This window comes from Microtus ochrogaster, chromosome 21 (assembly GCF_000317375.1).
Source record: "Microtus ochrogaster isolate Prairie Vole_2 chromosome 21, MicOch1.0, whole genome shotgun sequence".
NCBI classification, from domain to species: Eukaryota; Metazoa; Chordata; class Mammalia; order Rodentia; family Cricetidae; genus Microtus; species Microtus ochrogaster.
Genome location: NC_022022.1, coordinates 2,890,711 through 2,902,223, shown reverse-complemented (window position 1 = coordinate 2,902,223; position 11,513 = coordinate 2,890,711). Strand labels below are relative to the sequence as shown.

Here is an 11,513-nt window from a genome sequence, read left to right as displayed (position 1 = left end):
AAAAAAAAAAAAAAAAAAGACTTCAGAATTTTCTTCCTAATAGTGCCACTCAAGGTGGGTCTTCACAGGTGATTCTAGATTATGTCAAATTGATAATCAAAACCAATAATCAGAGATGGAGGGATGGCTCAGCAGTTTAGAGCCATACTGCTTTTCCAGGTGACTTGAGTTTTGTTCTGAGCATCCTCATTGGGGAGCTCATAGCAGAGTTCCTGTAGTCCCAGCTGTCTGCATGTTAAAGGCCAGCCTGTTTTACATAGTGAGTTCGGGCCAAACACAAGTTACATAGCCAAACCCTCTATCAGAATTTAAAAAAAGAAAAGAAAAGAATCCTGCTTTCAAGTAGAGATGATTGAATTATGTTACCTTCCCAGCACATTCAACTTTATTATAAGCATTTTATAAAATTTGAATGAGGGTTAAAAATATTTTTTTAACTTTTAATTTATGTATATGGGTGTTTTGCTTGCATATTATGTTTTTGTACCAAGTGTGTGCAGTGCCTGTGGAGGCCAGAAGAGGGTGTTGGATCCCTGGAGACTGGAGTTACAACTGTGGGTGCTGGGATCTACCTCAGGTTCTTTCAACTACTGAGCCATCTATCTCTCCAGCCCCAGTTAGATTTGGGTTTTTTAAATGGTCTCACTGTCTTGGAAATCACCATACAGCTCAGGATAGCCTCTGTTGTGTGGGGTTGTTTCTGATCTTGATCTCTGTAGCCATGGTGACCTTGATCATTCTGCCCCCAGTCTCCAGTGCTGGGGTTGTAGAGGAGCAGCACCACCATCCTTAGCTGGGTGCCTGGTTTTTAATGGTGCTTTAGTTTTTGGCTTTTTTTTTTTCCTTTTCTTCCTCATTAACATTTGCCACCCTCAACTGCCAACTCTTTAAGATAGGTAACATTCTTGGTTGTTTTAAGGTGTGTCTTCCAGGATGTTTGACTAAGGAAGGGCACTTTGAATACTTGACTAATTGAAAATTCCGCCTTAAGTGTTTACTCTTCATATGAATGGACTCCTATTGCTCAGGCTTTTTACAGTAGCAAAATTATCATATATGTGTATAGTCTTTAACTAAAATCCTTCTCTTAGGAGTTTATTTAGAAACACACTGACAAAAGAATATTACCTTTCTTTTCATCTCTTATTTTTTTTAAAGACAGGTTTTCAGTTTTCGTTTATACCAGGCTAGTCTCAAAATCACAGGGTAGATGACCTTGACTTTCCAGTGCTCCTACTTCGCAGGCACTAGAATTACAAGCAAGAACCCGAATCCAGTTTGTTTTTATTTTTTTATTCAGTGCTGGGACTCAAACCCAAGCTTCTTACATGTTAGACAACAGCCTGCCAACTAAGCTCCATGCCCAGCATTCCTTTCTTCTTTTTTGGTATACAAACATATGCTAAATTATAAAAAATTACTCACTAAAATATTTATAATAGTCACCTGAAGGAAATTTCTTTTTTCTTTTATTTTTGCAGGGGGTGGTCAAGACAGGGTTTTTCTGTGTAGCCCTAGCTGTCTGGTTGGCCTAGAACTCACAATATAGAGAAGGCTGGTCTCTAACTTAGAGATCTCTCTGTCTCTGTCTTCCAAATTCCGGGATTAAAGTTCTGGGCCACCATACCTAGTTTAGGCTTTTACTTTTTAAATGATATGTTTTAATGTGGGCTCTTTCTTTTTAAAAATTCCCTAATTTTCAGTACAAAACAAAATTACTACCCAAAGATCTCATTCTGACCAGGTATTGTGTTATATGCCTGAAATTTCAGCACTCAGTAGTTAGAGGTAGTGAGATAGTTGTCCATTGCAGCCTATTCTGAATAATAAATACAAGGCTAGCCTGGGCTACAAGTGAGCCCCTGTCTCAACCCTTCACCCCAAACAGTAGTTCTCCTGTCAGGTGTCCTGGGATGGTCCCCAACTAGTACTGAGGTAGTGTGCAATTCCCTTTCTTTCTTAGAAGCCCCAAAATATTTTCTTTTTTCTTCCTCATATTTGTAACTATTTTAGTGATTCGGTGGTGACCTTTGTGTTTGGTGGTTCTTTTTGCTCGGGCATACCAAAGCATTGGCCTTTTAACACAGATTCTTTGGTATGGGTAGTTTGAGATTTCACCAATCTGTATACTATGAAGAGAAAAGAGCCTTGGAAATGTAAGGAACGATATTTTCCTTTCCCCCAGGCTACTCTCCATCTGCTTATGACACAAATGTGCTCTCTTCTAAGATTTTACCCTAGTAAATTATATGATGGACTGAATTGTCATCTGTGGTCCTCATTGATGGGACATGTGCCTGCCCCTTTTCTTTTCCTCAGTCATTATCTTTTCTAAACTGATGTTACAGTTCCATGGTGCTTTTAATTTTTAAACTAAATATGTTTTTACACCTTTTTCTAATGCACATTAATGAGTTTAATGACTCATTTGGAGAGTCTAGATGTTTTGAGATGCTATGATGGGTAAGAGTTATATTTAGAGTTCTTACGAGCCTAGAGTATAACTCAGTTGGTAAGAGTCTTTGCTGAGTGTTCACAAAGCCCCGAGTCCAATCACCAGTAAGTAGTGGTGCATACCTATAATCCAGCATTCTAGAGTAGAAACACTGGTAGGCTCCGTTCAGAGTTAACCTCAACTATAGTGAATTCAGGGTTAACCTGCACTGTCTCAAAACAAACAAAAAATCTACATCCTGGTTGCACTGTGTCCTTATTTACAGTGTTTCTCTTCTGTAATTCTACTGGCAATCTGAATTGTCCTTGGAACAGAAGCTACGTGTGGCAAGGAAGAAATGGACACGGAAAACTTCCCTCCAGTTAACTCTAGTCATGATGTTTGCACACCTGTTAGGGTTATATATGCTGTGCCTGAATCAACCGTCTGTTCTGAAGTAAATTATCGTTTAACAATCTAAGTGAGTAGCTAAATTGCATAAAAATCAAATATTAAGCTGAAAAGTACTCTATACCCTCCTTACAGAGGAATCAAGTGTGTCCCTGGGGTGGGCATGACTTGGGCAGGAGAGGAAAGTAACCCCGTCTTGGGTCAAATATCTCAGGCAGAGATGTCTTATGAATGTTTATGACTTTAGCTGAGGTTTTTGCAAGCTAACGTATTTGCTTACTTGCTTTTTTACTACTTCAGATTTTTTTGACACATCATCTCATGTAGCCCAGGCTGGCCTTCAATTACTGATCTTTCCATTTTCCAAGTATGTGTGCCACCATGCTCAACCCTAACAAACACTTCTTGAATTCATAATTTTATGATTGAAAGTTTGTGCCTTAGGTTTCATCCCTACCTCTATGGGAAAAATAATTTATTGGGCAGATAATATCATAAAGGATGTCATTGCTTCTGTCTGTCTCTCTGTCTCTCTCTCTCTGTCTGTCTCTCTCTCTCTCTCTTGCATCAGGCTTGGCTTTGTACTCATAAAGATTCACTTAAGTGCTAGGATTAAAGGCATACATCACCATGTCCAGCAAAGATATTCTCTTAAGGTACAGTAAGAACAAACAGGCTAATCATGAAATAATGGAGGTTAGAAAAGGAGTGTAGGCACACTCAGGTAAGGGACATAACCCAGATGATAGAGTGTAGAGAGAAACAACATTAGAAGAATGTTACACAGAAAATGTGATATCCTGATCTGTATAGCACGACCCTTTCAAGGGGGGAAAAGTCAATTGATAAATATAAATAAAATTGTTAAAAATATATAGCAAAATGTGGGGTTAGAGAGATGGCCTAGCAATTAAGAGCACTGACTGCTCTTCCAGACGATCTGGGTTCAATTCCCAACACCCACATGGTGGCTCACAACCAGGAGATCCAGCACCCTCCTATGACCTCTGTGGGCAGCAGGCATGCACATAGTACCCAAACATACATATAAGAAAACCACTCAAAAAAAAAAAAGAAAACCACTCACATATATACATACATACATACATACATACATACATAAATAGAAAAACACTTAAAATAATTGATGATGGCTAAAATATAATGATCCAGAAGAGAGAGACCTGAGAGCAACTGTTGGTAAGAATGAAGCCTTGACAGGATCCTCAGGACTATAAAAACTGCATAGTTAGGATGGTGGCTCCTGCCTCTGGACATTGACGCAGAAGAAACTTTTTTTTTTTTTTAGACAGAATTTCTCTTGTAGGTAAGATTAAAGGTGTGTACCGTCATGCCCGGCATAGGAAGAAACTTTTAGGCTACATAGTTTGAGGCCAGCCTAAGTTGCATTAGACCCTGTCTCAAATATAACTAAGTAGGTGCTAGAGACATAGTTCAGGCATTGAGAGGACTTATAGCTCCTGCAAAGGTTTGGTTCTCAGTACCCACCTCCCACGCATCCATAGCTCCAGTTCCAGGAGGTCTCATGCCCTCTTCTGACTTGTGTAGGCACTAGGTATGCACATAGTACACATGCATACAAACAAGCAAAACACTAAGACACATAAATAAATCTTTGCTTATTTGAGGGGTTTGTTCATTTATGATTTTTATTTTATGTACATTGGTGTTTTGCCTGCGTATATATCTGTCATGAGGGTGTCAGATCCTCTAGAACTGGAGTTTCAGACAGTTGTGAGCTGCCATGTGGGTGCTGGAAATTGAACTCTGGGAGAGCAACCAGTGTTCTTAACTGCTGAGCCATCTCCCCAACCCCATTTTTGGTTGATGATTTTGTTTGGTTTTTCGAGACAGGGTTTCTTTATAGAATATCCCTAGCTGTCCTGGAACTAGCTCTGTAGACCAGATTGGCCTCAAATTCACAGAGATCTGCCTGCCTCTGACTCCTAAGTGCTGGAATTAAAGGTGTGCACCACACTACCTGACATACATAAATAAATCTTTAAATAAATAAAAACCAAATAAAGAAGTAGAGGCTAGAGAGGAGACTAGCCAGCAGCCTTTTGGTTTGATTTAGACTCAATCCTGAAAACTGAGTAGAGTCATTCAAAGATATCTAGACATAGGACAGTTTGTCAGGTAGCTGATGCTAGCCTCAGACTTGCTATATAGCTGAGAGATGACCTTGAATGCCTGACCTTCCTGCTTTCAATTCTCAAATTCTGGGGTTACAGTCATGTGCCACCATGCCCAGCTTTGAAAGTTTTAAAATGAGGATTAGCAAGATAGTTTAACAGGTAAAAGCACTTGCTGCCAAGCCTGCTGCTTTGAATTTGATTCCAGGGTTCCCACATGGAGGAGAGGTGATTCTGAGAGTTGTTCTCTTCATAGGCATTATAGTATGTGCATGTGTATATTCTCACACATACAAATACAGTTCAGTCTTTTATATTTATTTTGGTGTAAGAGATACAGCAGTCAGAAGACAATCTTTGGGAGTTGATTCTCCTTCCACCGCATGGGTTGTGGAGCTGGAATTCAAATCATCTGGCTTGGCAACAATACTCGCTCCAACCTGCTGAGCCTCTCACCAGCCACGGAGCAGTTTATAGTGATTAATCCTTCGATGCTAACCATAACTCCTCCATCAAAGCCTTCAGGATTATTTGCCTTTTATTTGGAAGTTCAAAGCCTGACCCTACCCAGCTTGGATCTCAGAATTTTTCTTTAAAACTTTGAGTTAAATAATCTCAGCACCAGGAGATAGAAACAAAATTAGGAGTTCAAAGCCAACCTCCATTACGTAAAACCCATCTCAACAAACAGCAGCAACAAACAAAAACAAAGCCCTTGAACTTGATCTCCATAAATGTATCTGAGATCTCTGTTATTTATAGTGAAGAATAGGAGTTGGATGGTTTTCTTGAAGGAATTAAACCTACCCTTTAATCCCCAGCTCAGGGCCTGTAGCCTCAGCCTTTCTGTGCTCTGATGCCTGTGTGACTTATACTTAGAGAACTGTCATACAAACTAAACTTTCTGTGCTCTGATGCCTGTGTGACTTATACTTAGAGAACTGTCATACAAACTAAACTTTTATCAGTGTTTAATAAGTCTGTCTCTTCTATTCTTTCAGTTCAGCTTTTATTTAAGTTTTCAGCTAGATTCTTGGCTCCTTTATGTAGTAGCTGTCTTACATCTTCGTGTATTCCCTGTATCTCCCAGAAAAGATAACTAACATGTATTTTTGTAGTTCATGCCCTATACTCGACCCCTTCCTCAAATAGTTCATTTTATTGAGTCCTCACAACAAGTTATAAAAATAGGTATTAGTGTCCCCGTTTTACCTATAAAGACATTAATTTCAGAAAGGTCAAGTAACATACCCAGGGCCCTTAACTAATTGATGGTTTGTCCAGTGTCTGCATCAGAATAGTTTGTTGAGGTGGAGATGTAGCTAAAATGTACACAGCCCTGAGTTCAGTCACAGTATACATGCACACCCGAAGGGACAGGGAAAGTTTGCAAGTAATGCATACCTAGATGTTGTGGGATATTTGTATACTATGTGAAATGTATTTGCTGTGATTGATGTAGTAAAAAGATGAACAGCCAATAGCTAGGCAGGAGGTATAGACAGGATTTCCAGGGAAAGAAAGGAAAAGGAGGAGAATCTAGGTACACAGGATGCCAAGAGACATGGAGAGGAAACAGGAGGTGCAAGATGGAAGAGAGGTAACTCCATAGAATGTAGATTAATATAAATGGATTAGGGCTGGAGAGATGGCTTAGAGACTGAGCACACTGGCTGCTCTTCCAAAGGTCCTGAGTCCAGTTCCTAGCAGCCACATGGTGGCTCATAGCCGTCTGTAAGAGATCTGGTGCCCTCTTCAGGCATGCAGACATACATAGAGGCAGAATGGTATATGCATAATAAATAAATCATATATATATATATGGATTAATTTATTATACTAGTTAGGAACAAGCCTAAACTACAGGCCAAGCTTTCATCATTAAAAGAAGTCTCCGTGTCATTATTTGGAAGCTAGCTGGCGGGCAGAGAAAGACTCGTTACACTTAGATCTCTAGGAAGAGCAACAACAAAACAATAGACGTAGCTTGTGCTTTCATTTCTACCTTTCCTGTGTACTGCTCTGCAGTTCAGGGCATTTTGCAAACCTTTCCAACCAAAACTCCTGCCATGAAGATGGTTCAGTGTGGAGAGGCAATTTAGTACCAATCTATGTGGTCCTCAGGACCCACATGGTGAAAGGAGAGAACCAGCTCCTAAAAGTTGTCCTTAGACCTCTGCATGTCTATACCTCACCCTATAAACAGATAAATAAATGTAAGAAAAATATTTATTTCAAACCAGAGCACTTCTCAATTGAAATCAAAGTTTGACATGCCAATTGTTGTAGAAATATCAAGTCATAGAAAGTCACTAAATAACTCAAAAGTCAGACAAAAAATAGTACGTTGAGTGTTTAGATTAAGGCAATTGATGAAATAGTTCAACAGAGAAAGGCGCTTGCCGCCAAGCCTAATCCCCAGAGCCTACATAGTGGAAGGTGAGAACTAACTCCCAAATTGTCCTCTGACCTCTGTAGACTCACCATGGTACTGATGTAGAATAAACAAAAATAAATATAATAAAAATTAGATTTCAGTGACTAATGAAATATTCTGGTGGTTTAGGATTGGGGCCCAGTCGTAGAGCACTTCTTAGTATTTGTAAGGCCCTGTCTTCCGTCCCAAGCACTGATCAAACAGCATCACAACATGCCCTCATCTTATTCTGTACCTTGCTTTGAGTTCATGCAGTATGATGTGAAAGGAATCAAAAATATCACACCTTATTCTTAAGGTACTGGCTGAAAGTCAGTATTACTTTCAGAATATTCTTTGTTTTCTTTTCTCTCTCCTAGGGCTACACATCTTTCTGGAATGATTGTATATCCTCTGGGCTTCGAGGAGGCATCTTGATAGAGCTGGCCATGCGGGGTCGAATCTATCTGGAACCTCCCACCATGCGTAAGAAGCGACTCCTAGACAGAAAGGTACAATATCCTCTAAATTGTGGAGAGTCAAATACCAACAGTACATTTTGAAAGAATAAGAATATTTGAGGGCTGAAGAGATGGTTTATTTTAGCATTTTTGTTCTTGCAGAGGAACCAGGTTTGGTTCCCAACACCCACATGGCAGCTAATAACTATCTCTAGCTCCAATTCTAGGGATCTTAGCCTGTTCTGGCCTCCACAAGCAATGTATACACTCGAACATCTGTGGTGCACAGAGTACATACATATAGGCAAAACACTCATATACATAAAAGAAAATTTGAATACTTAGATAAGATAAACACTGGCTCAGCTGTCTCATTGTCTGGTTGATTTAGTTATGTAATTTATTCAATCTTATTTTTCTGTACAGTAGTGTGAAGGTGTCAGATACCCTGGAACTGGAGTTTTGGACAGTTGTGAGCTGTCATGTGGGTGCTGGGAATTTAACCTGGGTCCTCTGGAAGAGCATCCAGTGCTGTCAACCGCTGAGCCATTTCTCCAGCACCGATTTAGTTATCTTATAGGGAAAAAAAATTAGATATGTTTAGTGAATCAAAGAAATCTGGTTTTGTCTTTTTTTTTTTTTTGAAGATTTATTTATCTATTATGTATACAGTGTTCTGGCTGCATGTGTGCCTGCAGACCAGAAGAGGGCACCAGATCTCATTACAGATGTAAGCAATCATGTGGTTGTCAGGAATTGAACTCAGGACCTCTGGAAGAGCAGGCAGTGCTCTTAACCACTGAGCCATCTCTCTAGCCCAGTTTTGTCTTTTTCTAACATGGAAAAGTCACATTTAGGATACTGTTGATTATCTTTCTCTCTATGTATGAAATAAAATATTATGTAGATTGAGGAAATCATGACTGCATTTGGCCTTTACTTCTCCATTCCTAATAGCCAAGTATCAGTTTGTATCCTGTTAGGTAATTTTTTCTTTCTTTCTTTTTGTTTTTTGGTAAAGATTTATTTGTTTATTATATATACAGTGTTCTGTCTATATGTAGGCCTGCAGGCAAGAAGAAGGCATCAGATCTCATTACAGATGGTTTCAAGCCACCAGGTGGTTGCTGGGAATTGAACTCAGGACCTCCAGAAGAGCAGGCAATGCTCTTAACCTCTGAGCCATCTCTCCAGCCCCCAGCCTGATTTTTCTAGCCTTTTGGAAATGCCATTTACTTCTTTAGCTGTGTCTATTACCTCCAGGAAATTCACTTCCAAATTTGTAGACATTTCTTTAGCTTTAGCTTCCAGGAACATACTAATTATTAGCTAGACATTTCAACTTGGCTATCCCAAAGAAATCAAAAGCCAGGCTTGGTAACATTCACCCAAATTAACTTACTTTTCTGAACTTCCTGTCTTTATTAGTGGTTTCACAAGGAGGTTTTCCAAACTCAGAAAGATACTATGGAATGTTTTGTCCATTTTACTTATAGCATTTACTACTAGGTCCCACTTCAAATGTAATTTTATCTTTCTACTATGAAGTCATACTACATATTAAACTCTTCCATGACATGGGCAGTATATTCTGCTTCCTCCCACCTTTTAACCAGCAGTGTGTATATTGTACACTGAAGGCTTTTTCATCTGAGTAAACAGTGTTCTCTGTTTCATTAAGGTCCTGCTAAAGTCAGACAACCCAACAGGTGATGTTTTGCTGGATGAAACTCTCAAACACATCAAAGCAACTGAGCCAACAGAAACTGTCCAGACATGGATAGAGCTACTCACTGGTGAGATGGCTAAAAATAATGCCCAAATCCCACCCTTGATCATCTTAGCCTACTCGTAAGGTTAGAGGGAAAGTAGAGAAGTGCAGCATGCTAGGTATGGTAAGTGGTTAACTAGCACCTACAGCTTTCCAAGCACATCGGCTTATCAGCCGCAGTCCTACAGAACCTCATACAGCCCAGGCTGGCCTTGAACTCTTGATCCTCTGTCCATCAAGTACCAAGTATGGGACAAGCATGTGCTGTCACATTCAGCCTATGAGAACTCTTCACTGTTTTATTTTGTGGGATCTCACTGTATAAACTGAGGTGGCCTAGAACTCTGAATCCTCCTGCTTTAGTGTCTCTGCTACTGAAAATATAGATAGATACAGCTTAACAGTGTTCTTCACTAGGTGGCTGGGAATTTTGAGCCCCAAACTCAAAAAGATACACCTCTTAAGTGCTGGGACAGAAGGTGTGAGGTGTGCACCACCTTATCCAGCCAAGGAACTTTTTTAAAATATTTATTTATTTATTATGTATACAATATTCTTTCTACATGTATGCCTGCAGGCCAAAAGAGGGCACCAGACCTCATTACAGATGGTTGTGAGCCACAATGTGGTTGCTGGAAATTGAACTCAGGACCTTTGGAAGAGCAGGCAATGCTCTTAACCGCTGAGCCAAGCCCCCAAGGAACCTTTTTTGAGACAGCATCTCATATGTCCCAGGTTGGCCTCCAACTTGCTATGTAGCCAAGGATGACCTTGAAGTTCTAGTCTTATTGCCTTTGCCTCTCAAATGCAGGGATTATAGGCATAAACCATCACCCTAGTTCATGAGGTGCTAAGAATCAAATCCAGGACTTCAAGGATGCCAGGCAGCACTTGACCAACTGAGCTTTATCCCCAGACCTTTCCAAGAAACGTTGTATTTATATATTTTTTATGCATTGTGTGTATGTGGACTGACTTGTGAGCGTGCACATGTACAGATCAAAGGACAGCATTTTAGAATTAGTTCTCTCCTTCCATCTTTTATATGGTCTCCCAGTATTCACTCAAATATTAGGCGTTTTTACCTGCCAAACTATTTTACCAACCCTTTTTTAAAATAAGCATTTTTTAAAGTTTATTAAACTTTTTAAAAAATCTCTATTAGCCAAAAATGGTGGTATATACCTATAACCCTAGCATTTGTATAGCACAAGTAATAAAAACTCAGAGACACAACTTGTGGTTCAACCTGAAGATCAGAAAAGCAAAGCAGCCAACCACTGGCTCTTACCTCTGCCTCAGTCCAAAATGGCAATCCTGCCTTCAGGAATCTCAGAATGAGACTGTGTGTGAGAGCTGTCTCCTCCCATTTATAATCCTCTCTAGTGCTGGGATTAAAGGCGTGCAACCACCCGGTTTCTATGGCAAACTACTGTGGCTCCTGAGATTATAGGTATGTGTCTGTAAAGCTTACTAGTGTGGCTGTTTTACCCTCTGATCTTCAGGCAGGCTTTATTTATTAAAATACAAGTGAAATGTGAGGCCGAGGCAGAATTACTGATAGTTCAAGGCCAATCTAGGCTACATTTGGAAACGCCATTTCAAAAACACCAAAAAATGAGTTCATTTCCCAATAACCTTCCTCAAAAAACATGTACATAAGAAACTAAAGTAAAACTTGGGAGTCTGCAGAGATGGTTCAATGGTTAGAAAGACTACTGCTGTCAAAGAGGATGCAGGTTCAGATCCTGAACCCCTGTAACTTTAGCTCCAAAGAATCTGATGCCCTCTCTGGTCCCTTTGGAAGTGCACATGCCCACAAGAGTGCACACACACACACACACACACACACACACACACACAC

The 11,513-nt window shown here is 39.9% G+C and overlaps 1 protein-coding gene across 2 annotated transcripts in view; it reads left to right on the top strand.

Annotated features, from left to right (window-relative positions):
• Golph3l (golgi phosphoprotein 3 like) overlaps nt 1-11,513 on the top strand; it is a 22,484-nt gene that overhangs the window by 5,082 nt on the left and 5,889 nt on the right. For both annotated transcript variants that reach the window (XM_005356970.3, XM_026784206.1), the window contains exons 3-4: nt 7,798-7,929; nt 9,560-9,674. In XM_005356970.3, the coding sequence (XP_005357027.1) occupies nt 7,798-7,929; nt 9,560-9,674 (247 nt within the window). The remainder of the gene's footprint in view (nt 1-7,797; nt 7,930-9,559; nt 9,675-11,513) is intronic.